This window comes from Neofelis nebulosa, chromosome 13, assembly GCF_028018385.1.
Source record: "Neofelis nebulosa isolate mNeoNeb1 chromosome 13, mNeoNeb1.pri, whole genome shotgun sequence".
Classification (NCBI taxonomy): Eukaryota; Metazoa; Chordata; class Mammalia; order Carnivora; family Felidae; genus Neofelis; species Neofelis nebulosa.
This window is the reverse complement of record NC_080794.1, coordinates 57,044,653-57,071,405: the sequence shown is the minus strand read 5'-3', so window position 1 is coordinate 57,071,405 and position 26,753 is coordinate 57,044,653. Positions and strand designations below refer to the sequence as shown.

The window sequence follows — 26,753 nt, the reverse complement described above, 5'->3', positions numbered from 1 at the left end:
TTACTATTATAAAATGTACTTCTGTGTATATTTAATCCATAAAAATCTATTGACATGATATGAGGTATTAATCTTAGGTAATAACAGAGGTTCTAAAAATCCAATGAAACAAACTTGGGTTTCAAGTTGAAGTTGGGTCTTTTTGCCAAAAGTTTGGTGAAGGGAGGAGAGATCATCTCTGTCAGTGAGACCATGATACAGACATGGCATCCTGCTAATTCAAACATGGTTATGTGAGTTTTCTTGTCTAAAGGAATGGATGGTCCCTCAGTGAAACACGGACAGCTGAAGAAATTCCTGTTTATGGTTATAATATCTGAAACGTTACTGCTTATAGTAATAGGGAGATTTGAGCACAGGAAATGGTGAGGGGAATAAGATCACTGGTGTTTTGTTTTTGCAAGAAGTTGGTCTGGGAGCGTTTTAAACAATGACACAGGGGTTCTGAGCTGTCCACCCTAATTGCATTTGTGTGCTTGTGTGCTTACTTGGAGTTGGATGCAGTGCTAGACTCTAGATGTGTTCTGTCTCCCTACAGAATGTTCATTCTAGTAGGAGAGGGACAATAAATAAGTGAAAGAAACATTTCCATACTCGATAATTGTGAAGAGTGCTAGGCAAGAAAAATGGGAACTTCCCTCTAACCTAGGATAGTTTTCTCTGAAAAGATGTTATTTAAACTGAAACCCAAAGGATGGGAAGACAGGTATCTTTAAAGGAAAATTTCTATTGTGGAAATTTTCAAACATACACAAAAATAGAACAGTTTATTGAACTCTGTACCCATCAGTTAGCTTCAATGATTATCAACATTTTTGCTAATCTTGTTTCATATATCCTCTCTTTTTTCCCCTCTTTCTTTAGAATGTTTTAAAGGAAATTCCAGAAATTTTAAGACAGCTATTTTAAGAGGCTTGTGGCAAAGTACTGATAAATACTACAACATTGTTAAACTTTGAAAACATACTAAGTGAAAGAAGGCAATTACAAAAGATCAAATATTGTAAGATTCCACTTTTATGAAATATCCTTTCTATTAATATAGAAAGTATCAATAGTAGACTACAGTAGTCTATAGTAGTAGACTAGTATTGCCTAGGCCTGAGAGAGTTCAAGGAAAATGAGGAGTGGCTGCTAATGGGTTAATTGGATGAATTGTATGGTAGGTGAATTATATCTTAATAAAGCTTTTATTTAAAAATTGTGTGGGGGGTGGGGGGGGGTGGTGAGGCATGAAAGGGCTTTGTGTATTTGAGGAAGTAGAGACCAGAATGACTGAGCTTGGTAGGAGAGAGAGGAGGGTATATTAAGATGAAGTTGGAGGAAGGAAGGAAATATGATCTTTCTGGGCTTTAGCTCCTGGTAAGGATTTTGAACTTGGTCCAAGTACAAGAGGAAATCTATGAATGTTTTAAAGCAGGGTCAAATGATCATATTTATGTTTTTAAAAGAGCACTCTGGCTATTATTTAGAGCAAAGTGAGAAAGTGGGTTGTCTAGTTCAGAGTGAAGGTAGTAGTCTAGGCAAGAGGTGATGGCGTTTTCGGATACAGTGATGGCGGTAGAGTTGGAAAGACATGAACAAATGGAAGATATATTCTAGAGGATAGAATCAACCTTTTCTAATGGCATTAAATTGAATAATTGAATGTGGGCAGTAAATAAGAAGGAAGACTCAAAACTGATGTGCAGGTTCCAGCTTGAGCAACCAGATGAATGCAATGCCATGTATTGAAATGGGACCAGGAGAGAACAGGATCAAGGTGGATGTCAAGAGTTCATTTAAAAACATGTTAAGTTTGTGATGCCTAAGACATACCCACATGGTAATGCCAAGTAAGATGCACTTTAATATCTGTATGTTAGGGTATTGTGGAAGATGTTTATGTAATGCAAGGAATTCTGCTCCCAGAGATTTGAAAACCATTCATCTAGTTCAAATCTCTCATTATGTAAATGAGACTCAGATGTGTGAAATGTTTTGTCCAAGATTACAAAGTAAAGCTGGAACCTGACTATCTTGACTTTCAGGCAATTTTTTTTTTCCTTAGGGGAGTCATTCTTCATAATTCTTTAAAAAAAAACAAACAACTCCTGGGCACATGGGTGGCTTAGTCATTTAAGTGTCCAACTTCAGCTCAGGTCATGATCTCGTGGTTTGTGAGTTTGAGCCCCGCATCAGGCTCTGTGCTAACTGCTCAGAGCCTGGGGCCTGCTTGGGATTCTGTGTCTCTTTCTCTCTCTGCCCCACCCCCCACCCCCACCTCGTGCATCGCTCTCTCTCTCTCAAAAATAAATAAACATTAAAAAAAAATACTCCTCAAGTGACTAATTTCTGAGCTCCTTGCAAAACTAAACAGGCTTACAGTGGAAGTACTGGGCCACAAATAGGGTGAAGCTGCTGGATTGACTACAGAAGCTTTGGTGGGAGCTGAGAGGTGAGGTCTGGGCAGCTTTGAGAACTATCATGGTCAGTGGGCTCTTGTTTTCCCATCGTAAGTTGCAGGAAAGGGAGCCTCCTAAGTAAGCAAGAGTTCTTCTCTCAGATAAGCCTTCATGCTTAACTAGTGCTTTGTGGGTTTCATATTTGGCACTTTTCTTACAAGGCTCTTTTAGCTTTAAGTTGTCTCTGTATTCAGAGATGATTTGTTCCGTTACTGAACAAAAAACTACATTCTGGTTATTAATTGAAAATAGATATCACAAAAGCAGAACCATTGGTGGAAAGAAAGCCAAATGGCCAAATTGCAGCTGTTGAGAAGTGTTCTCCTGCTTCTCTTGAAATATTCAATATGAATGTTTTACATGGAAGTATCAGATTCTTTTTTTTCTTTTTTAATGTTTATTCATTTTGAGAGAGAGAGACAGAGTGTGAGCAGGGGAGGGGCAGAGAGAGAGGGAGAAACACAGAATCCAAAGCAGGCTCCGGGCTCCAAGCTGTCAGCACAGAGCCCAATGCGGGGCTTGAACTCATGAACCATGAGATCATGACTTGAGCCAAAGTTGGACACTTAACCAACTGAGCGACCCAAGTGCCCCTGGAAGTATCAGATTCTAAAGCAGATTTATATGCTAGGCACATAAAAGTATAATTTTGGGGAAGTAACATGGCTTACTTAAAATGTTTTGGTGGGGCGCCTGGGTGGCTCATTTGGTTAAGCCTCCCACTTCGGCTCAGTCATGATCTCACAGTTTGTGGGCTCAAGCCCCTCATCGTGCTCTGTGCTGACAGATCGAAGCCTGGAGCCTGCTTCGAGTTCTGTGTCTCCCTCTCTCTCTCTGCCCCTCCCCTGCTCACACTTGCCCTCTCTCTTGCTCCCTCCCCCCCCCCCCTCAAAAATAAACATCAAAAATAAAAATGAAAGACATGTTTTGGTCTTGGGCAGTGTTTTTCATTAAAGAAAAATAATGTCAGAGAGATGCTAGTTAGTGAAGTAGAGCTTCTCACAGGACATGATTTGGGTGTAGCCTCTTAAAGTTTCAGTTTCTAATAACACATATCTGGAAACTAAAATTTTATCAGTCTTCCCAGGGATGATTCGTCTTGGGGGGAATGGATTTATGCCAATGAAATGAATGCACAAATACTAATCGCATGAGGAACCCTGGACAAATCAGAATACCAATGTTTTAACTTAAGGAGATGAACGTAACAGAAATACAATTTTAGTGGCTGATTATTTGTCTACTAGTTTAAAAGTCACAGTGGTGCCTCTTCACGGTAGCAAAGTACTAAATTAATTAATAGAACAGTCCTTCAGGAACTTATAATTAGAGCATAGGGAAATAGATGGTTTTCAGGCTATGGAAACATCAAAGGAACAATTCTGTCCCACAGAGGAGTAATCCTACCAGTATGATAAAATCCTTTTAACTTCGTTTGGTCTACACTTGTGTCTTTTAAATGCTTCCTACGGACTGACGATTTGTTCCATCAGCACCGAGGCAGTTACGTTACAGTAAGGTTGACTAGATACAGATTTTACATTCTGTTGCTGAGGATGTACTTTCTTTAACTTGACTGAATTTGGATGTTTCCCAAGGCTCCATATACTTGACACAATATCACTTTCAAGTGGATGCCTGCTACAGACAGTTAATCTCCATTTCACTCTTAAACTTGAGTGTAGGGATCACTGGGGAAATTTGTTAAAAGTGCAGATTTTCAAATTTGAACCCCATGCATTCAGATTAAGTAGATCTGGGGATTGGGCTCTGAGACCTATATTCTTAGTTCTTATCCACAGAGAAACATCACATACATGTGAATTCTTAGCAGTGTCATTTCCAAGGGCAACTTTATCACTAAAGTCTATGGTACTCTAAATACTACTAATAAGACAGAGGTTCGGTTTTAAAACCTTGACAAGTTTCTTATGTACCCATAACCAATTTTTAAAATAGTCCAAATTTTTACAATTAGCTCTTGATTTTATTTTCTTTGCCAGAATATTTTGGGAAGCTGTGGTTATGTTGGCCATGCACAAAGAAAGGTGTCTTTTTTTCCAGAATGCCTTGAATATCTACTTTGTCTCCTTCTTCACTGCTCTTGTTCAAGATTTCCTCATCTCTCATCTGGACTGTCCCAGATTTCTTCAAACTCTTGTCCTATTCCCTCTTTTCTTTTCTTTCTTTTTTTTTTTTTTTCCCCATCCCCTCTTTTCTTAGGTGCAAATTACTGGTGAGGGTGATGGGGGCTATTGTAGGATGTGGGGTAGAGGGAGTGACAGGGTCACAGGCATCTCAGAAAAGTCATTTTTGACAGGATGGAAGATGATTAGATGGCAATATCAGTCTCCAGGAAGTGATTGAAGTTAAAAAAAAAAAAAAGGTAGTATTAGAATGAAATATTAAATTTGGAAAATGGGGAAATTTCCTATTACTTTTGTAATATAGAGTATAGAATATAACACTTGAACATATAGAAGCAATGGAAAGGGTCTTAATTTCCTAGGACATGGTTTCACATCTTGCTATTGTCACACCTGTGTGTTGTATTCCAGCATACGCTTGCAGTAGTGTGTGTTTGCACATACTGTCACCCTTTTCTGGATGCTGTCTCACTTTTAATATTTACTGAATCCCTTTTATGTGCCCTCATTAGGACAAGAAGATAACAGTAAACGAGATTAAATTGGTCCCTGTCCTCATAGAGCTTACATTTTAATGGGATTGGGGAATGAGATACCAAATAAAAACCCACACGATAGTATAATGGTAATTAGGAAAAGTGTTAGGAGAAGTGCAATGAGTGGATAGAAAAGGGAACTAACCTAATCTAAAAGGTCAGAAAGGTTCTGCCTTGAGGAAGTGACTTTTCACCTGAGATTAAGGATTAAGTGGGAATTAACTAGAAAACTGGGGAGTTGGGAAGAGAGTATTTGGGCAACAGGGAAACACCTTGTCCTTAGTGCCAGAGGCAAGGAGGAATGACCAGGAAATTCAAAGGAAGTCTTATGTGATTGGACGTTGGTGAACCAGAGGGAGAGAGGCAGCAACTGTGATATAGGAGATGACAGAGGCCTACAAAATTGACACTGATGTTTTTGTACTTTATCCAACACCAATGGAAGGTTTTAAGGATAAAGGTGAGTGCGGTTATGTGTTCAGACTAATATTTGAAAATGGTGACTTTGGCTGTTTTGTGGAGAAAGCATTGTAGGGTTCAAGATAGACATCAGTAGACTAAACAGGGTGCGTTACAGACTCATTAAACTATTAGTTCAGGGCAGAGATGATAGTGATCTGGACCCCCATGGCATTAGGACTGAAGATGGGAGAAGTGAATGGATTGATGAATTATTTCATAGCTTGAATTGATAGGATTTAGTGAGTGAGAGATTAGGTTTGGAGTATGAAAAGGAGATGTCAAGGAGGACTCCTAGATTTCTGGATTGAATTGGATGTGGAAAATAGTCATTTCTGTTGAGATTGCAGGGAATGCTAGAGGACCTAGTTTGGAGGGAAATACCAAAGCTGTTTTGAAAGTTCTTTCTCTATGGATTCTTGTTCTTTACCTTAGAAATTCCAAAGCCCACAAGATTCTGCTCAAGGTTGTCTTCCTATGAAATCACTTTAAAGGTCTCTCCCCATCCCATCTCCTGTAGGGCAGTAAATTGTGCTCTTGGTAAATTCTTCTCTTAGTACTTAATTCTCTGTTTTATAATTACGCATTTGCCTGTCTCTCACCAGACTTCTTTGTCAAGAACTTTCAAATAACTATCTTATTTGGTGATTCTAGAATATGGATAAATATTTCTTTGGGTGTTTTCCACTGAACTATATATATTTGAATGTTTCCTTTATCTTAAGTCCATGTTGATTAAGTTATTTTACTGTGGTGCTTTTCCCAACTGTTTGTATTCTAACGTGGATTGTGAATGTCTGGGAAGGGCATACGGTGTGCACTATTTATTTGTCTCCCCCCACCCCCACCCCCATCAGCCTTTGTTTTCTGAGCATTTAATGTTACTAGTGTTGAGGGTAAGAGGTAAGGATAGGAGTACTGTGTGGGAAATGCTGATTTGGGTATGTTCCTGTCACAGAGCAAGCATATAACTCTCTGAGTGTAGACTATGTGAAAAGCAAACCTAACAGTTGTGGGAGCACATCCCTGGATGTCTTTGAGAAGGTCATTTTGCCTGTAGTTCCTGCAAATCTATTTCTTTTACCCCCATTGATCAAAATAGACATCAAGGGATGAGAATTTACTGCCTATTGTTTGTTCCTGCCAGGCTAAGAAAGCTAGGTGACTGAGGTGACAAATTTTATTCTGTTTCTTTGTAGCTAATCTGGGAAGAGCTGAACAAAAAATTCTTAGGTCCTTTCATTTATTAACTCCCAACATCAAAATAGAGCCTTTCTTATACCACCTGGGTTGTTCATAAAATAAACAGAGTTATATTAGTAGCTATTTTTTTGTAAGAGATACAAATGTCCAGTATTTTTGTAAGACTATTTATATTCTGTTTTAGAGAGTTGGCTGTAGTGACGCAGAATCTAGCTTTCAGGGAAATATAGACAGGATAGACTAAATGGGGAAGACACTGTTCTTTTTTTTTTGAAGAATGTATGAATTTATTTTAGAATTTTGAATTTATTCAAAAGTTCGAGAGCTCAAGAAGTTCATTTTTAGAGTGTAACCTAATGGAAAGTTTCACCAGGAACTCACTGACTCAAACAGGAAATATATTTGTTTTTAAACTTAGATTTTATTTTGTAATATTGGGTGGCATCATTGTGTTACATTTATTAACAGACTAACTGCTGGTATCTTTCTTATACTCGTGTGAAATGGGTAGATGCCTTTTCTGTATAAACTCTACTTGGCCATAGAGTTAACAATGAAAATAATTTTTTTGAGTGATATAAAATATTGTTTAGGTTAGTAGGGTGGAGATGTCATAACCACATCTACATCTGTACTCCCACATCTTAATTTATGTGTTCTCATTTACGTGTTTCACCTGTTTTTTTTTAAATATATGAAATTTATTGTCAGATTGGTTTCCATACAACACCCAGTGCTCATCCCAACAGGTGCCCTCCTCAATACCCATCCCCCACCCCCCATCAGCCCTCAGTTTGTTCTCAGTTTTTAAGAGTCTCTTATGCTTTGGCTCTCTCCCACTCTAACTTCTTTTTTTTTTTTTCCCCCCCTCCCCTCCCCCATGAGTTCCTGTTAAGTTTCTCAGGATCCACATAAGAGTGAACACATGTGGTATCTATCTTTCTCTGTATGGCTTATTTCACTTAGCATAACACTCTCCAGTTCCATCCATGTTGCTACAAAGGGCCATATTTCGTTCTTTCTCATTGCCACATAGTACTCCATTGTGTATATAAACCACAATTTCTTTTTTTTTTTTTAAATTGAAAGTATTTATTTCCGTTTGTCCATATTTTTTGAAGCAAAACCACATGGTAAGCAATAGAATATTTTATTTTATTTTGTTTTCCAATATATGACATTTATTGTCAGATTGGTTTCCATACAACACCCAATGCTCATCCCAAAAGGTGCCTTCCTCAATACCCATCCCCCACCCTCCCCTCCCTCCCACCCCCCATCAACCCTCAGTTTGTTCTCAGTTTTTAACAGTCTCTTATGCTTTGGCTCTCTCCCACTCTAACCTCTTTTTTTTTTTTTTTTTTCCTTCCCCTCCCCCATGGGTTTCTGTTAAGTTTCTCAGGATCCACATAAGAGTGAAACCATATGGTATCTGTCTTTCCCTGTATGGCTTATTTCACTTAGCATCACACTCTCCAGTTCCATCCACGTTGCTACAAAAGGCCATATTTCATTCTTCCTCATTGCCACGTAGTACTCCATTGTGTATGTAAACCACAATTTCTTTATCCATTCATCAGTTGATGGACATTTAGGCTCTTTCCATAATTTGGCTATTGTTGAGAGTGCTGCTATAAACATTGGGATACAGGTGCCCCTATGCATCTGTACTCCTGTATCCCTTGGGTAAATTCCTAGCAGTGCTATTGCTGGGTCATAGGGTAGGTCTATTTTTAATTTTTTGAGGAACCTCCACACTGTTTTCCAGAGCGGTTTCACCTATTGTTAATGCAAATGCTTATTCCCAAATTGGATTAGCTTGAAATGACAGGGAAAATTCGATCATGTTTAGTCCTGCACTCAGAGAAGTTATCAACCTTTGTTGTCAGTTTAATATTCCCTCTGCTGTCAGGGCCAGTCTGAACCTTTGAACAAATAAAAATATGTGAATAAAGACTACTTTTCTATTTATTTTAAGAAATGTCTGGGGAAAAGAAAAATAACTGCTGAATACTGTTAGCAGCAGTAATATGGACTGTTTTAAAAGGTAGTGATTTTTAGCAGCAAAAACAGCTCTAATTTTTTATTCTTCTCGCTATCAATCCAATTATTTCCGTGCTGTACATACCTTTACACAAAAATGGTGGTATTATCTAGACCCTGTAATCTGCAGTCGCTGATCCTATTGTAAAAGTCACAGTTCAGGATACTTCTTTTATTTTTTGTATGATTCAGTCTACACTTTGGCTCCTAATAAAGCATCTCTTGTCCAAGAAAATAATTTTAACTGTGGAAACTTCCACGTTTGTTTCAGGTCGGTCTTCTCTCTTTCCCTTTGAAGATGCCTTCCTGGATGACAGTCATGGCGATCAATCCTTGTCATCTGGCTTAAGTTCTCCCACTCGCTGTCAAAATGGAGAACGAGTAGAACGTTACTCCAGAAAGGTGTTTGTTGGAGGCCTTCCTCCTGATATCGATGAAGGTATGACGCATTCATTAATGACTTTATAAAGGCCAGATTTGTTCTTCGTGTGATCTGACCCTGTCTCTCCTCTCCAAGCAGCTTTAGGACATTCATATTTTAGTGTTCAGAGGATGAAAATATATGATAGATGGGGAAGTAATAGATTGTGCACTTCAGGTCTGCTGTTCAAATGTGTGTATATATAGCAGTCTCCCAACAGTTTCTTGTTTCCTAGGCCTTCATTTGGGGATACGTTTTAAAATAATAATGAAAGTTAATATTTATGAAACTCTCCATAGGCCCATTATTGTGCTAAGCGCTTCACATTACATTATCTCATTTAATCCTTATAGCTATCCTATAAGGCATATCCTACCAACTCCATTTTATAGATAAGGAAAGAGGCTCAGAGAGAGACAGTTTGTCCAAGGTTGTGTAACTAATGGTGCACCTAGTGCTCAGAATTATTCTGATTCCGGTGCTTTTGCTCATATTTATCACACCATCCCATCTCATATTTTAATATATCGATTAGTAAAAAGCACCCTTTGCCTTTAAAAGAATGAAAACTAATTAGAATTTTTCTTAATATTTTTGAGATACCATCAATCCAAAAGTGAGTTTTCACTTATGCTCGAAGCCAGTCAGCACATAGTAGGTTGTCAGTAGATATTTGTTGACTGGACCAATGAAATGTAATTGTGACAGAATTAGCCTGAGGGAAAAAACAACTCTAGTTCTGGTAGGTTTTGGATCTGCTATAAAAATATTGTTAAAACAATTGCTTTGTCAGTATTGTTGTAGCTATGGCATTTCTCTAATTTATCATGATTTTCTTTTTCACGGTGATAAAGGAATAGTCTCTGAAAGTAATTTTATCTTAGGGGCACTCTGGGAGGCTCAGTTGGTTGGGCGTCTCGGGTCATGATCGTATGGTTCGTGGGATCCAGCCCCATGTGAGGCTCTACCACTTGTGTGCATGTGCATGTACTCTCTCTCACTCTCTCAAAATAAATAAACTTTTAAAAAATATTTTTAAAAAGTAAAAATAATTTTATTTTAGACTTATTTCTTTAAGGTTGTACAGAGCTGGAGACTCATTTTCCTCCAAATTATTTTTATACTGGTGTTAATCTCATCTATCAATTGGATTTTTTTAAAGACAAAGTTTAGATCATGGCTGAGAGAGTGGCAACTTAAATCTGAGTGTGGGCTAAGTTATAACCTTCACTTTGAGTCAGAAGTCAGAAGGAAAAGGTAAATTTATTGAGCTATAACATTGGAAACATTTTCTTCATAGGATGTGTCATAGGTAAGTATGAGAGAAATAGATCATTGGTTTCAACTTTTTATCATCAAATAGAAGTACCTACTTTTTGCCCCTATTCCTCACCAAAAGAATTGTATCTATTTCTTTTTTTTTTTTTAAGTTTATTTATTTTGAGAGAGAGAGAGAGAGAGAGAGAGAGAGAGAGAGAGAGAGAGAATCAGTGGGAGGGAAGCTGAGAGAAGGGTACAGAGCATCCGAAGCAGGCTCTGTTCTGACAGCAGAGAGAGAGCCTGATGCAGGGCTCTATCTCACGAACTGTGAGATCATGACCTGAGCTGGAGTCAGATGCTTAACCGACTAAGCCACCCAGGTGCCCCAAAGAATTGTATCTATTTCTAAAATAATCTCAGAGAGTCATAATCTTAGATTACTAATAATGATAACCTAAGATTAATAATGTTAGATCTTTTAGAGTTTATTTTGCATAAGGGAAAGCACATTTTAAATATTGTAATCTTTTGCTTTTGCCTTTTTTCTAAATACAGAACATTCCTATTTGTAGAGTCTTTTTTTTTTTTTTTTAACTTGACTGAGAGGTCACCTTAGTTAATGACAGATTTTTTTTCTTCCAAACTCTTTATGTCAAATTTACTGGCAGTGAAGAGCAATGAATTATAGTTAGAAACACATTTTGCACGGTTGAAAGTGAATAACCAAATGTACCCAGCAGACAATTGTATTTCACTTAGTAGGTTTGATTTCTGTAAAAATGCTTTAGAAATAGCTCTCAAAACGTTTTTTAAATAAAAAGACATGCTTTATGCCATTCTGTTTGCAATATTTTTTTTTCTGTTATGCTAAGATTCCTTTTTTGTTTTATAGATGAGATCACTGCCAGCTTTCGCAGGTTTGGACCTCTCGTTGTAGACTGGCCTCACAAAGCTGAAAGCAAGTCGTATTTTCCTCCTAAAGGTAATGCACTTAAAATGTCTCCACTGCCTGCCTGTTGGAGAGCTAGCATGACAGTTCAATAAAATTATGACAGCCTTTTAATTCTTGAAATAGCAGTTGGATTTTTTCCCCTAATTAAGAAAATATTTTATTGTTGATCATCTTTTTGTGTCTTACTGTTTCCACTTGGAGACTGTTCCCCCCAGGAGCACACTCATTGTTTTAGGGCATCTATTTGTTATATCAGCGGTGAGATTTTGTGAGTCTTGTGTGAGTGAACCTTGTGCTAAGTTTTCATTATTTGAGAGGAAAAAAATCTAGGATTTTGAGCAATGTCAGTGAGTGGAGAGGGAAAGATTATTTAGAGTCACATATTATTTGTATCCCAGTGTCCTCTGGCTTTATAGGTCTTATAAAACCCAAACTTTGAAAACTTAGTGGCTGAAAAATGACATTGTATGAAATTACCTTTATTCATGTCTGTCTTCAAAAAAAAATTTTTTTTAATGTTTATTAATTTTTGAGAGATAGAGACAGAGTACAAGCAGGGGAGGGGCAGAGAGAGAGGGAGACACAGAATCAGAAACACGCTTAAGGCTCCAGGCTATCAGCACAGAGCCTGATGCGGGGCTCAAACTCCAAGCCCTGAGATCTTGACCTGAGCTGAAGTCAGACACTTAACCGACTGAGGCACCCAAGCACCCCTATTCATGTCTGTATTTTAAGTGACTTAGTGTGTTGAGGGGTAGAAGGCAAACTAGCAAAGAACTCTTCACGTGAACTCTTCCCTTATTTTTAGTAGGCTTTTTTGATAATTTACGAAGACCTGAAAATATATTACTTTGTTCATAGTCTGTAATTTCTGCAGAATTCAGGAAACTTTTCTAGTGATATTAGCTCTGGGTAAACTCCTAGAATTACATGGAATAGTGTTTGGGGTTAAAAAGGAAGTTTTCTTCATCTGTAGCTATATTTCAAAGATGTATTTCATCTCCAAAGAATTGTTTTTTTGATATGTATTATTGTGTAACATTATTCCTTCAAGAAGATGGAGTCAAAATACTTATCTTTCCTGTGCTTTGTACAGGAATGAAATTATAGCTTAACCTGGGAAAGGTGCATGGCTTCTTCTTATGTCTGGTTTATTAGGTTTCTTTGCCACCTATATTTCTCCTCATTCTCTCAACAACCTGTGAAAATATTTACTCACTAAATATAGGGATGTTTACTTTTAACATTTCCTTTTTACTTCTCTTCAAGAATTTTTAAAGTTAAAAAAATAAGTTTCATATTAAGCAGAAAAGATAAAAATCGCCAGCTGATTATTCCATTGAAGGAATGTATTCACCACCTTGTGGTACATGTATAATAACACTGTGTAAAAACACATGTTTAAAACATGTTTCTAAGAGTGCTAATAATTTCTTGAATCAGAGTAGTGTTATTTCAGTGAACGGATGAGTTCACCACCACACTGTGCCGCAGGTAATATGCTCTGTAAAGTCACATGTATTAAAAAATATTCCTAAGAGTACCAGTTGCATTTGAGCATCAAGACAGTGTCATCTCAGTGAAAGAATGTGTTCACTACACTGTGGTACATGTAGCATGCTATCTAAAATTACATGTGTAAAAGATATTTCTAACAGTGCTAGTTGAAAAAAAATCATGCTGAGAAGGTATAAAAACACCTCTAGTATCAAAGGTGTCAGGTGATCTGATCATCATGAAAAATGAAGATGGGGCGCCTGGGTGGCTCAGTCGGTTAAGCGTCCGACTTTGGCTCAGGTCATGATCTCACAGTTCGTAAGTTCAAGCCCCACACGGGGCTCTCCACTCTTAGCATAGAGCCCATTTCGGATTCTCTGTGTCCCTCTCTCTTTGCCCTTCCCCCGCTCTCTCTTTCTCTCTCCCTCAAATATAAACAAAAATGAAGATAAACCTGTATAGTCATGTCCAAAGAAAATTATCCAAATCTATATCTGACATAATCACTGTATACATTTTATTAAATATCCTTCTGTTGTCTCTTTATGAACATAAACATTTATATGAAATTTTGCAATTACGTAAATGGGATCACGCTGTGCATGCTGTTTAATAACCTGCATTTTCCCCTCAGCAATGTCAACATCTTTCTGTAAGAGACCTACATTATCTTACTGACTTTATTTGATTTAATCCATCCTGTTAGTGGACACTTAAGTTGCTTCTAACTGTTTTGTCTCAGGGATCACACTTCAGTGAACATCCTTATGCCTTCATCTTTTTGTCCTTTATCATTACCTCTTAGGGTGAATTTCCAGAAGTGAGGTAAATATTTTTTTAAACAGATTGCAAAGCTGCCCTTAAGGAAAGTCATATATGGGGGCGCCTGGGTGGCTCATTCGGTTGTGTCCGAGTTTGGCTCAGGTCATGATCTCACAGCTTGTGAGTTTGAGCCCCATATTGGGCTGTGTGCTGACAGCTTAGAGCCTGGAGCCTGCTTTGGATTCTGTGTCTTCCTCTCTCTCTGCCCCTCCTCTGTTCTCACACACACACACACACACACTCTCTCTCTCTCTCTCTCTCTAAATAAGCATTAAAAAGTTAAAAAAAAAAAAAAAGAAAAATCATATACGTTTATGTTCCCATCAATATTATCTGATTTGTAAAACTCAGTTTTATTGAATCTGAGGAAATGACTCTTTTTCAATCTTTGCCAATCTGATGGTTAAGATAACATCCCCCCCCCCCCCACTTTTGGGCATTCTTTTCTCCTTACTGGTCTTTGAATTTGTTTTACTTTTTTTGATTGACTTCTCATTTCTGTCTGGACTTTATATTGGAGTAAGGCACAGGAAGCGATCCAGTTGTATTTTTCCTGGTAGCATGCCAATCATCTCAATAGTCATTTATTGACTAATACATTTTTTTCTCATTGATTTGAAGCATTAGAAATAAGTGTTGATTGAAACATTATCTCTCTCTCTCTTTTTTTTTTTTTAAGTTTTTCATTTTGAGAGAGACAGAAAGTATGAGCTGGGGAAGGGCAGAGAGAGAATCCCAAGCAGGCTCCATGCTGTCAGCTCAGAGCCCAACGTGAAGCTTGAACTCCCTGATTGTGAGATCATGACCTGAGCTGAAATCAAGAGCCAGACACTTAACCAGCTGAGCTACCCAGATACTCCTTGGAAGGCCCTCTCTTCTCTTTTTCAGTGGAATGCATTAAGTTTTTCTGGAATCACTCTGTCCAGTGTGATAGTCACTAGCCACATGTAGCTAATGAGGGCTTGAAATAGGACTAATTTGAATTGAGACATGCTATAAGTGTAAAATATACACTGGATTTTGAAGACTTAGTTTTATAAAAAAAAAAAAAAAAGTAAAAGATCTCATTAGCAATTTTGTTTTCATGTTAGAATAAGTTTTTGATATATTGGGTTAAATAGAAAATATTAAAGTGAACTTCATCAGTTTCTTTTTACCTTTTAAATGTAGATATTAGAAATTTTTGTTTTCTATTTTAAAGTTTATTTTGAGAGAGAGAGAGAGAGAGAGTGTGTGTGTGTGAGAGAGAGAGTGTGTGTGTGTGTGTGTGTGTGTGTGTGAGAGAGAGAGAGAGAGAGAGAGAGAGAGAGAGAGAGAGAGAGAGAGGAGGAAGGGGTGAGAGAATGGAAGAGAGAGAATCCCAAGCAAGCTCTGTGCTAACAGCCCAACTCGGGGCTTGAACCCATGAACCGTGAGTTCATGACCTGAACTGAAATCAGGAGTCAGACGTTTAACTGATTGAGCCACCCAGGAGACCCTAGAAAGAAAATTTGGTTTTAATTAATTAATTTATTAATTACACCCAAGTTAGCATATAGTGCAACAATGATTTCATGAGTGGATTCCTTAATACCTCTTACCTATTTAGCCCATCTCCCCTCCAGCAACCCTCTGTTTGTTCTCTGTATTTAAGAGTCTCTTATGTTTTTTCTCTTTCCCTGTTTTTATATTATTTTTGCTTCCCTTCCTTTATGTTCATCTGTTTTGTATCTTAAATTCCTTATATGTGTGAAGTCATATGATATTATTTGTCTTTCTCTGGCTAATTTCGCTTAGCCTAATACCCTCTAGTTCCATCCACATAGTTGCAAATGGCAAGATTTCATTCTTTTTGAGTGCCGAGCAATACTCTATTGTATATATATATACCACATCTTCTTTATCCATTCATCCATTGGTGGACATTTGAGCTCTTTCCATACTTTAGCTTTTGTCGACAGTACTGCCTTAAACATTGGGGTGCCTGTGCCCCTTTGAAACAGCACACTTGTATCCCTTGGATAAATACCTAGTAGTGCAATTGCTGGGTCGTAGGGTAGTTCTATTTTTAACTTTTTGAGGAACCTCATACTATTTTCCAGAGTGGCTGCACCAGTTTGCATTCCCACCAGCAGTGCAAAAGAGATCCTCTTTCTCCACATCCTCGGCAACATCCGTTGGTGCCTGAGTTTTTAATTTTAGTCATTCTGACTGGTGTGAGGTGATATCTCATTGTAGTTTCGATTTGTATTTCCCTGATGATGACTGATGTTGAGCATTTTTTCATGTGTCTGTGAGCCATCTGGATGTCTTCTTTGGAGAAGTGTCTATTCATGTCTTTTGTCCATTTCTTCACTGGATTGTTTGTTTTTTTGGGTGTTGAGTTTGATAAGTTCTTTATAGATTTTGGATACTAACCCTTTATCTGATATGTTGTTTGCAAATACTTTTTCCCATTCTGTCGGTTGCCTTTTAGTTTTGCTGATTGTTTCCTTTGCTGTGCAGAAGAAGCTTTTTATTTTGATGAGGTCCCAGTAGTTCATTTTTGCTTTTATTTCCCTTGCCTTTGGAGATATGTTGAGTAAGAAATTGCTGGGGCCGAGGTCAAAGAGGTTTTTGCTTGCTTTCTCCTCTAGCATTTTGATGTCTTCCTGTCTTACATTTAGGTCTTTAATCCATTTTGAGTTTCTTTTTGTGTATGGTGTAAGAAAGTGGTCCAGGTCCATTTTTCTGTATGTTGCTGTCCAGTTTTCCCAGCACCATTTGCTGAAGAGACGTCTTTATTCCATTGGATATTCTTTCCTGCTTTGTCAAAGCCATGTGTTGGCCATATGTTTGTGGGTGCCCCTAGAAAATTTTAAATTACATATGCAACTCATATTTCTATTGGAAATCACCTCCCTAAAACAAGGATCAGTAAACTACCTGTTTTTATATGGCCTGTAAGCTAAGGATGGTTTTTATGTTTTTAAGGGTTATAAAAACACACATGCAAGAATATGTAGCAGAGACCATATGTGGTCCTCAAATCCCTTTGAAGAAAGTTTGTTGACTCCTGCTCTAAAATAGTTTAGGGAGCTACTCATTTCGCTTCTGAGACGTCCAGTGACCAAAGAGGCAGCCTATATATTTTAAAGGAAGTCTGTATAGATATTAAATTTTGCTTTTCAGCTGAGTCAGATGCTTCCCTGAAATCTTTACCTACTGGTTAATTGTGTGCCATAAAGTAAAATATACTTGGTCCTTTAAGTACCAAGTCATTATTGTACCATTTGTCTCTTGGTACTTAAAGGACTATGAGTTTCTCTTTAAGTCTTCTCTTTTGAAAGATAAATATTTTCACTTCTCTCAGTAATACCTTATGTCTAGTGGTTTCTGTATCACCATTTTTCTCATCTGCCTTTTTTGTATATGTGTCATGTTTACAATATCCTACTTAAATTTGTTATGGAGAATTGAAGAGAGAACATTTGGGTTGGTCTGGGCAGTACAAAGTTTAGTAGTTTTATTAATTCCATGGTTTTTGATGCTATTCCTGTATAATAGCATATTAATAAAGAACTATGGAACATTAAATCTGGTGCCTTTATTCTACACCAGAGGTTGAGTGTTGAGATAGGCTGGTGACATCTAGGGGTCTCCCAATTCTGATCTGCAAGCTTGCATAGCAGATTGCCTTTCATGTGATTAGGGGTTAGGAAGACAAATAATTATTATACTGTTGGCTCCTGTTGTATTTTGCTTTCAGCTAAAATCTGAAGGTTGACCTGTTTTGAGAGGACCTAAAGAAATTTGATGTTATTCCAAGATTGAAGTAACTTTGAGAATCCATGTCCGTTACTTTGAATGTTGGGAACATCTAAGGAGTTCACCCCTACTATTCTTTTTTTTTTTTTTTTAATGTATGTTTATATTTATTTTGAGAGACAGTACTAGTGGGGGTGGGACAGAGAGAATCTCAAGCAGGTTCTGCACTGTCAGAGCAGAGCCTGATGCAGGGCTTGATCCCATGGACTGTGAGATCATGACCTGAGCTGAAATCAAGAGTCAGAAGCTTAACCGACTGAGCCACCCAGGTGCCCTTCACCCCAACTGTTCTGTGCCTTCTTAATAATGTCCCCTTGTGCTATTTCTCCTTTTCCTTAAATTCCTTAGGTTTTAATTCAGATCCATGCCTTTTTGTTAATGCCCTTCATGCTGAGTGTACTTTTCTTTTTTTTTTTTTTTTTATTTTTATTTTTATTTTTTTTTTTAAATTTTTTTATTTTTTTATTTATTTATTTTTTTAACGTTTATTTATTTTTGAGACAGAGAGAGAGAGACAGAGCATGAACGGGGGAGGAGCAGAGAGAGAGGGAGACACAGAATCGGAAGCAGGCTCCAGGCTCTGGGCCATCAGCCCAGAGCCCGACGCGGGGCTCGAACTCACGGACCGCGAGATCGTGACCTGGCTGAAGTCGGACGCTTAACCGACTGCGCCACCCAGGCGCCCCCTGAGTGTACTTTTCTTTAGGTTGCCCTAGGTTGGCCATTACGTACAGTTTGTTTGGCTATACATTTTGGTTTATGTGTAAGTAGAAAGCAAAACATAAACCATCTATTGAACCCTTCAGCGTTTCTCTCAGAAAGTATATGCCTAATGAAATACATATTCATTCATCTGGCAGGTTTACCTGTAGAGATATGCAGTAGGGTTTGTAAAACCATAACCATTTCAGTGGACTGTGGAGAGCTTAAAATCCATGTAGAGAAACAGTGTCCAGGCACATCAGTTGTCCTCTTAAGTATTGTCTGGCCAACACAATAGGAGGTAATGGAGTCTGGGGCTCTCTCCAGCACACAGACCACCAAGGTATTTGATCAGCCATTTGAGGATATGCAAAGTCCTGTGGATCGCTTTGTGTGTAGGCCACAGCAGATAATTCCTTGTTCTCTAGAGCACCACTGAGAACATGAAAGGTGGCGGAAGGCATGGAAGTCAGAATATGTGTTTTCATATTTGGTCTCAGACCTTATAACTTGTAATCCTGTGGGGAAAATAAGAAATTAGTCAACTAATTACAAAAATAAACACAATTATAAACTGTAATAGTTCTGTAAAGGAAAAATAACGAGTACAGTGACTCTAAAAAGTGGGCCTCAATTTAGAGGAGGGATGTAGAGAAAGCTTCTCTGAGAAGATGACAGCTAAACAGATCTGAAAATTCAGTACTTAGTCACAAAGTTAGGGAAGCTGTTTCCCGAGTGGAAGAGTACCATATGGGAAAGACTGAGTATGAAAGGGCTTTAGTACCTTTGAATAAACGAAGTGTGGTTGGAGTGTTAAAAAAAGAGAAAATGATGTAAAAGAAAGAGCCTCAACACAGAAGGATTTATTTTTCTTCCCTAAATTGACTTCATCCCCACAGAGAGCGGACACGAAGGCATTTGTGTGGTGTTTGTCTTTGGGGTGGAGGAAGAATGGAATTGAAATATCAGTTTAAAGTACTTTCAAATAGCTATTGATAAAATGGAAGTAAAATCTTGCTTTGCGTTTTCTACATTTAGTTCTTGATGATGAAAAGAAATCCAACGCTAGTCAAATTATCGAGGAAAAGTTTTCTGAGATCATCTTTGCATACTTTTTAGGTCTGCATTAGCAAAGTTGAAATTGTGAAGTCTGGAAAGAGTGGTTCTTCCATATCTTAGGGCATGAACCAAATCCCACATTCATACAGAATTGTAATAAATGACATTTATGTTTATAATAGCTTGGCTACAGGTAATTTGAAGACAGTTATTGAAAAAGAATGGCAAAAGAACAGAATAAATGCAAACAGAGGGCTTAGGTCCTGATGCACATGATTATGCAGCATTGGGAATATCAATCCATCAAATATTTGTTGCTTGTCAATCTATGGAAGAGTCTATATTTGGCCTTATAGGGGATCTAGAGAAGATTGCAGTTTCCTGGAGGAAACATGGAAACAACGGATATGAAATATTAAGTCATGGTAAAGAACATGGGTTCTAGAACTAGATTTGTTGGACTCCTCTACATATTAGTTGTACGACCCATAGGCATGCTGTTTAACCTTTCTGTGCCTTAGTTTCGTCACTTGGTAAAAGAGGGATAATGATAGTACCTATTTCAGAAGGTCATGATGAGGATTAAAATGAGTACGTAAGTCCATGTGGAGTGACTAAAGCATTCTCTGCATACAGTAGATATTATGAATGATACTGTAATTTTTTTTAAATACAGATCAATGTATGGTTAATGACAAGTGAGCAAAAAATACTCTCTGCATGCAGAAGAGAAGCAGATTGCTGTGGGCTCTACAAGACCTTGATCTTCAAAACTAGGCAGGAAAAGAATAGGCAGGAATTGCAGGGGGCTGGAATTATGATAATTAGGATGGCAACTCTTTACTAAGGGCTTGCTATGAGCAAGGCATTGGGTTACAATTTTCTAAATTATATTTAATCTTCCCAGCTGCACAAGGTAGGCACCTTAGTGTTCCCATTTTATATAGAAGAAGAAACAGATTTAGAAGAGGGCAGTTTGTCCATGATCATGTGTTAAGTGACAACAGGTTAGCCTCAGAGCCCAGCGCTCTTAAATATTGCACTCTACTATTCTCATTTGGGAATAAGGACAGCCCATAGGTAGGCAGCAGGCTTAATTAAGGCAGGATTATGTGGTAGCTTGACTGCCAAGCCTAGGACTTAGACTGAGTAACCAGTGATGAAGAACACAGGCTCTGGAGCAAACTGCCTGCGTTGGATTCCTGTTCGCCTACTTGCCATATATGTGTCTGGGCTGGTTATTTTCCTAATTCTCTACTTAAAAAAAAAAACCTACAAAATGGAAATAATAATAGTATCTAATTCTGTTTTGAGGATTAAATAAGAAAATGCACGTAGAATACTTTCATATTACCCAGATATTGAAGTCTTTTTTTTTTTTTAAAGCAAGGGAGAGGTTGGGATATTTTTCTTCGGTTTTGGTGTTTAGCCAGGGTCAGAAAAACTATTTAGGAATTTCCTGTAATCTAGCTTATAAGAAGTAATAAGGACCACAAAGACCCAAGATATTAGCATGGAGGTATTACTGGATTGGTGGCAGTAAGAGACCGGTGGGAATGATCAGGATGGTGGCAAACTTGATGTTAGGGTTGTGTTAAAATTTCTTCCACTGAATGGGGGCGTTATAGTTCTCTTGAATGTAGGGGAGTCAATTGAGAGAAAACTAGTTTGGTGTGGTGATGATTTGACTAAAGACACATAGAGTTTGGTATGTCCTCACATCTGATCTGAGAGGAAATTACTAGTGGGCAGTGAGATTGCAGTTACATAGTTTGGGAAAAGAGACTGGCACTGGGGGCACACATCTCTTGAGAGTCATCTTTTTGGAGAGGAGGGAGAAGATGAAAAACAGGTAATACGTAAATGTTGTTAGGAACCAGAAGGAAGAAGAGAACACATCAGGAGAGACCTGGGTGAATGAAGTACTAGGAGTATGTCTGTGGCCATGGAGGCGAAGGAAAGAAGCTTCAAGAAAGAACATCAACATCATTAGCTATTGCAGGGTTACTAAGAAGATCTCCATGGAATAGAAATAAGTGTGGGCCTCTTGTCAAGTACATGATCATAGGAATTCCTATTGTTATCTTAATTCTAGGTCTTAGTATACATTGTAATGAAGTAGGAAAACCAGAGCAAAGCAACCTAGTTTGTACTGAACAAGTGTTACCTTTATAAGTAAGAATAATCCTGCTTCCCCAGCAGAACCAACCGCCATCATTTTTTGTTTCCTTCCAGTCTCTCTCTATTCATACATATCCTTTTTTGTGGGCGGGGAGGGGGGGGTGTGATTATAGCAAAGATACAGTTTTCTATCCTCCTTCTTCCCTGCCATGTTACTACATAATTTTCATATTTTTCAAGAGTCTGCCTTACCTATTGTTATACCATAGTTTACTTGCTTATTGGTCATTTAGGCTATTATAAGTAATGCTCCTGTTAATATGTCCTTGTATGTGGCTTTTTCTTTCATAGTGTTTTCTTTAGGATAGATTTGCCGAAGCTTAACTGGAGTTAAAGAAATGAAAATCTTAATGACTCCAGATTGCATATCACATGGCTTCCCAAAGCAAATTTCCCTATGTAGTTTATACTAATTTGGACATCTGCAGCCCCACTTTTGCTTACTTCTAAGTTAGATAGATGGTACGTTACAGTTGTGGACTTACCTTTTGCCTGTATGTTTGGAATATAATGGACTCCTGCAGAAGCCAGAAACCACATTGGTATGAATCTTCTAATGGAAGCATTTAAACCTTTCCTCTCAGGTCTCATCTGTTGAATCTTGGTCATCATCTCTGGTTCTCTCCCTTACCCACTCTGACTACACTGACTTCTTTGCTGTTCCTTGAGGCCCACTCAGGTCCCTCAGGGCTTTAGTACTTTCTTCTGTCTGAAACTGTCTTTTCCCAGATTTCTGAATGGGCTATTCCCCTCTTCCCTTAGACAGACCTCTACTCAAATGTCACCTTAACAGAAGTATCTTTCCTGATTTCCTTACCTAAAATAGAAGTCTTTTTATATTCTATCTTCTATCTTCTTGCTCTCTTTCCCTCTTACCTTCATTTTATTTATTTTTTACTTCATTTTATTTTTCTTCAAAGTGCTTATCATGACCTGGAAAACTTATGTGTTTTTCTGTCTGTTTTCTGGATCAGAATGTAATTTTTATGAGAGTAAGGTGTTTTTATGTTTTGTTCACTGCTCTATGCCCAGTACCTTGCATACCTGCCTCAGTAGCTGGCCCTTAGATATTTGTTAAATGAATGAATTTTATCTTTGCAAATGATGAGCTCACTCCTAGAGTACTAGAGCAGAAGTCTATCACCTTTTAGAGCTGGGAAGTTCCCTAAAGATCATTTTAATACAGTCTTCATTTTAAAATGAGATTCGAAGAGGTGAGGTGTCTTTTCCTAAGAGTGCACAGCTGTTATCAGACAGACTTGGACCTAGCAGACCAATAATTCATGCTGTTTTATCTGGTGAATTATAAAGGAAATAGTTTTTATTTGTTTGACTAGTATGTATCATGTGTGGGAAAGGAACATTGGTTTAAACTTGGACTTTATAAATTCTAAGATTTAAACATAATTGATAAAGTATGCTGTTATTTACAAGACTGGATTTTATATAAAAGTTAGCAACGTAAGTTGTATGACCCATGAAATAGTTTCACAGCTATTAAAAATGAAAGTGCTGCTTGGCTTTTTCCTGAATTCTTCTGTTCTGTTGGTCACACTCACATAACAGTATTTCCAAGATCTGGTTTAGGCTGATGCTGGAGCTAGGAGCATGGGATTACATCCCGTATAGCTTAACCATGGGAGTGTGCCCCTTGGGTGATGCCACACCATTATTGCACATAGGTGCACTGCTTTGTAATTGAGTTCTTTGACTACAAAGGTCAGAGGTTCTCTTGTACTACGTCAAATTAGGGATGTGGTGAAAGCCGCAGAGTAGAAGCTGTGGTAGAACCAGGTATCATGGAGGTGTCATGCTAGGGAGTCAAACAGTGGGAGCTATTAATTCTTCGTTGTTCATATTCTGCCATTATCATGACTCAGCTTTTCTCTGCATGTGTGCTCGTCTCAGATTGTACTTCCAGTGGGAAAACTGTTTTTATATTTCTAGTAGAATTCCAGAAAGACGGAATCTGATTGGCCTAGTTCATTTTTTAACACCTAGGTGTGACATAGGCCATCCTAAAGACAGTGGCCATAGAGTCCTTGACTGCTTAATAAAGAAACAGCTTAGTTGTGCTTCTGTGAACGTCACTGCTAGGAAGATAAGTTGGGCATGAAAAGATTTTATGATGATAAAAGGCTCTTCCTGGGAGAATAGCCCATGTCCAAAGTTGCTGTCACTAGAGCTACAAAAAATTGTCTGCCCACCCTGAGCCTTCTACCCTTCGTTTTATACTACTAAGCAGCTGCTCTTGATAACACTAGTAGTCTCACCTCTTGCAGTGGGACTGGGGCCAGGGAGAAGAGCTGGCATCTCCTGGGCAGTGAGTACAGCTGCAGTACCACTGTTTACAGAGACTTCTGGGACAAAGGTGAGGACAGCAGCCAGCTGCAGATGTTGGACAGGAGATTAGCCACGTGGCTCTAAAACTGTGTTCACAAGTTGGTGATGCTGGCAGTGGAGTGCAGGAGGCTGTCCCAGCCCAGCTGGGCAGCCAGTTTCAGTTCTGGCAGTCCAGGAACACAGGATTCAGGTGCACAGCAGGGTGAAGGGAACAGTAACAGGCATGCAGATTTATGCAAGAATGACACATACCTTTCAATCTGCTGATTCCCGCCCACCTTGAATAAAGTGTGTACTTCTGAGTGGCTGTTTTTTCTGGTGATCATCATGTATTTCTTCTGCACTGGCCAGGCTGGCTTGACTGCTGGTCCTAGGGACCAGGTCATGCAGTAATGGAAGGGTATACAATACCAGCATGGTTTGTGAACCTGGCACAAGCCAGGCCACATGGGTTTCAGATTAGCTTTTCTGCAGCCAGCTAAAGAGATACTGTTTGAAGAACAGGAAAGAAGACTCTACTTTAAATGGACAAAAATAAATCATTGTGAAGCTGTATAGGCTGGATTCATGGCATCTATTTCTTTGTCCTTCAGTTTATCTAAATCTGGCTTTGGAAAGGAAAGTTTTCAAACTTCACATTTTTTTCCCTTGTAGTATAACTTGAATGGAAATAAGTCAGTGTTGTTTTAGGCCCGTATTCCAAGTTTTTCCACCTTCTGAGTTACATAAACTGATCCAAGTTAGGAAACGAAAGGGTTTTAGCCTGTACTTAACCTTTTGCAGTTTGTAAGCTTTTGAGTAATACTTTGCTTTTTTTTTTTTTTTAAGCAGATCCTAGCTTATAATACTCATACTCTTTAGTGAATTCCATATTTTAATATTTAATTGATTGAATTTCATTCTCAGGAAGGATTTTCTTATAAAATCATGGAAACTGTACTGCAGGGCAGCAAGAGTGGGCTTTTTGTTTTGTTTTGTCCTGTTTAGACAACGGGCAGTATCCTATTATTGCTTTTAAAATCTTAGCCCACCCTCAGTTTAAACTGTTTTATTAAACACCTATCTCTTTTGCATTGTATTGAAGGTGAATAGTAAGAGTCTTTGATTTCAAAGCAGTTATAGTTTGAGAGACTGTATAGAAAGGAGTAGGCAGGGGAACCTGGGTGGCTCAGCCGGTAAAACATTGACTTCGGCTCAGGTCATGATCTCATGGCTCATGAGTTCGAGCCCTGCATCAGGCTCTGTGCTGACAACTCAGAGCCTAGAGCCTGCTTCGGATTCTGTATCTCCCTTTCTCTGCCCCTCCCCCGCTGTGTAAGGAGACAAAGCCTGAGCAGCCATATAAATAACAGAACCATCTTGTGCTCTGTCACAAACAGTATCTGTTGTGCCAAGTCCAGGCAGAGGTGCTATGAAAGGGGCGGGGCGCACGGGGAGATGCTTGTTGAGCTCAGAGAAGCCAAAAACACCCCTGATGAGAACTTTGTTTGGAAGAGAGTAGCTTTCAGGAACTGAAATGGAAGGCACGAAGTTGACAGGCTGAGGCTGAGTGAATGTTTTAGCAAAGGGTGTAGATTGGGACAGAACTTGTTGACAGGAATTGGATCAGCAAGTGAGACCAAGAGAGGATAGGTTAGTTGAAAAGGTTTGGAGGGGCGCCTGGGTGGCTCATTGGTTAAGCGTCAGACTTCGGCTCAGGTAATGATTTCATGGTTCCTGGGTTCAAGCTCCACGTCTGGCTCGAGATCTGTGCTGACAGCTCAGCCTGGAGCCTGCTTCAGATTCTTTGTCTCCCCTCTCTCTGCCCCTCCCCGACTCACGCTCTGTCTCTCAAGAAAATGAATAAACGTTAAAAAAATTTAATTTAAGGGGCGCCTGGGTGGCGCAGTCGGTTAAGCGTCTGACTTCAGCCAGGTCACGATCTCGCAGTCCGTGAGTTCGAGCCCCACGTCAGGCTCTGGGATGATGGCTCGGAGCCTGGAGCCTGTTTCCGATTCTGTGTCTCCCTCTCTCTCTGCCCCTCCCCCGTTCATGCTCTGTCTCTCTCTGTCCCAAAAATAAATAAAAAACGTTGAAAAAAAAAATTAAAAAAAAAAAATTTAATTTAAAAAAAAGGAAGAAAAGGTTTGGAATGGGAAACTAGGAGGATCTGGTAAAAAAATTTGAAAGCTGAGAACAAAGACTTGGGTTGTCTTTTAAAATAAAACGGAAGCTTTACTCAAGTCTTCCATCTTGAGAAGGAGAAATGGTGGCAAAGAGAAAACCTATTGGCAGCAGCATCAGGAACTCACCAGAGGGTTATTAAGGTACGCGGAGGAGGGGAAATTAGATTGTCAAAGTTCAAGCCCTCTACAAGCAGGGTTGGGCCAAAGCTTCATCTATAGGGAAGTGCCTAGACTAAAAGTTGTCTGATGCTGAATGAGGGAGAGTAACAAGCAGTGGGTCAAGAGCTGGGGGTTTGTGGACTCAGATGTGGGCCGCAGTTACTGGCTATATGACACTGAGCTAGTTATTTAATCTCTGAGCCTCAGTTTACTCATCTGAATGATACTCATTGGGTTATTAAATGGATTATGTGAAGTCTACATACACACCGACACAGTACTTAGGCTTAATAGGTGTTAAATTATATTAGTGTCCTTCCCCCAGATAAAAATGTAATGCTCAGTAATAATAAAACCACCTGACTAGTTTGACCAGTTTCCTCCCCCATCCCTAGTCTGGTCTCTGTTTTCATGGTCAGGTGCTTGTTAGAACTGACTGTGACTAGAATTGACAGACCAGCAGACTTCACAAGGACCTCTTTATGTAGGAAATGTGAGGTTATGTAAACAGAGCAGGTTTTAAGCCCAAATGCCCCAGGTCACTGCCCTGGACTGCAGGACTTTACTAAGAACA

The 26,753-nt window shown here is 38.7% G+C and overlaps 1 protein-coding gene across 11 annotated transcripts in view; it reads left to right on the top strand.

Annotated features, from left to right (window-relative positions):
* The window catches only part of CPEB3 (cytoplasmic polyadenylation element binding protein 3), a 195,719-nt gene that overhangs the window by 102,320 nt on the left and 66,646 nt on the right, over positions 1 to 26,753 (top strand). For all 11 annotated transcript variants that reach the window (XM_058697163.1, XM_058697157.1, XM_058697160.1 and 8 more), the window contains 2 exons: positions 9,104 to 9,271; positions 11,406 to 11,495. In XM_058697163.1, coding sequence (XP_058553146.1) covers positions 9,104 to 9,271; positions 11,406 to 11,495 — 258 coding nt within the window. The remainder of the gene's footprint in view (positions 1 to 9,103; positions 9,272 to 11,405; positions 11,496 to 26,753) is intronic.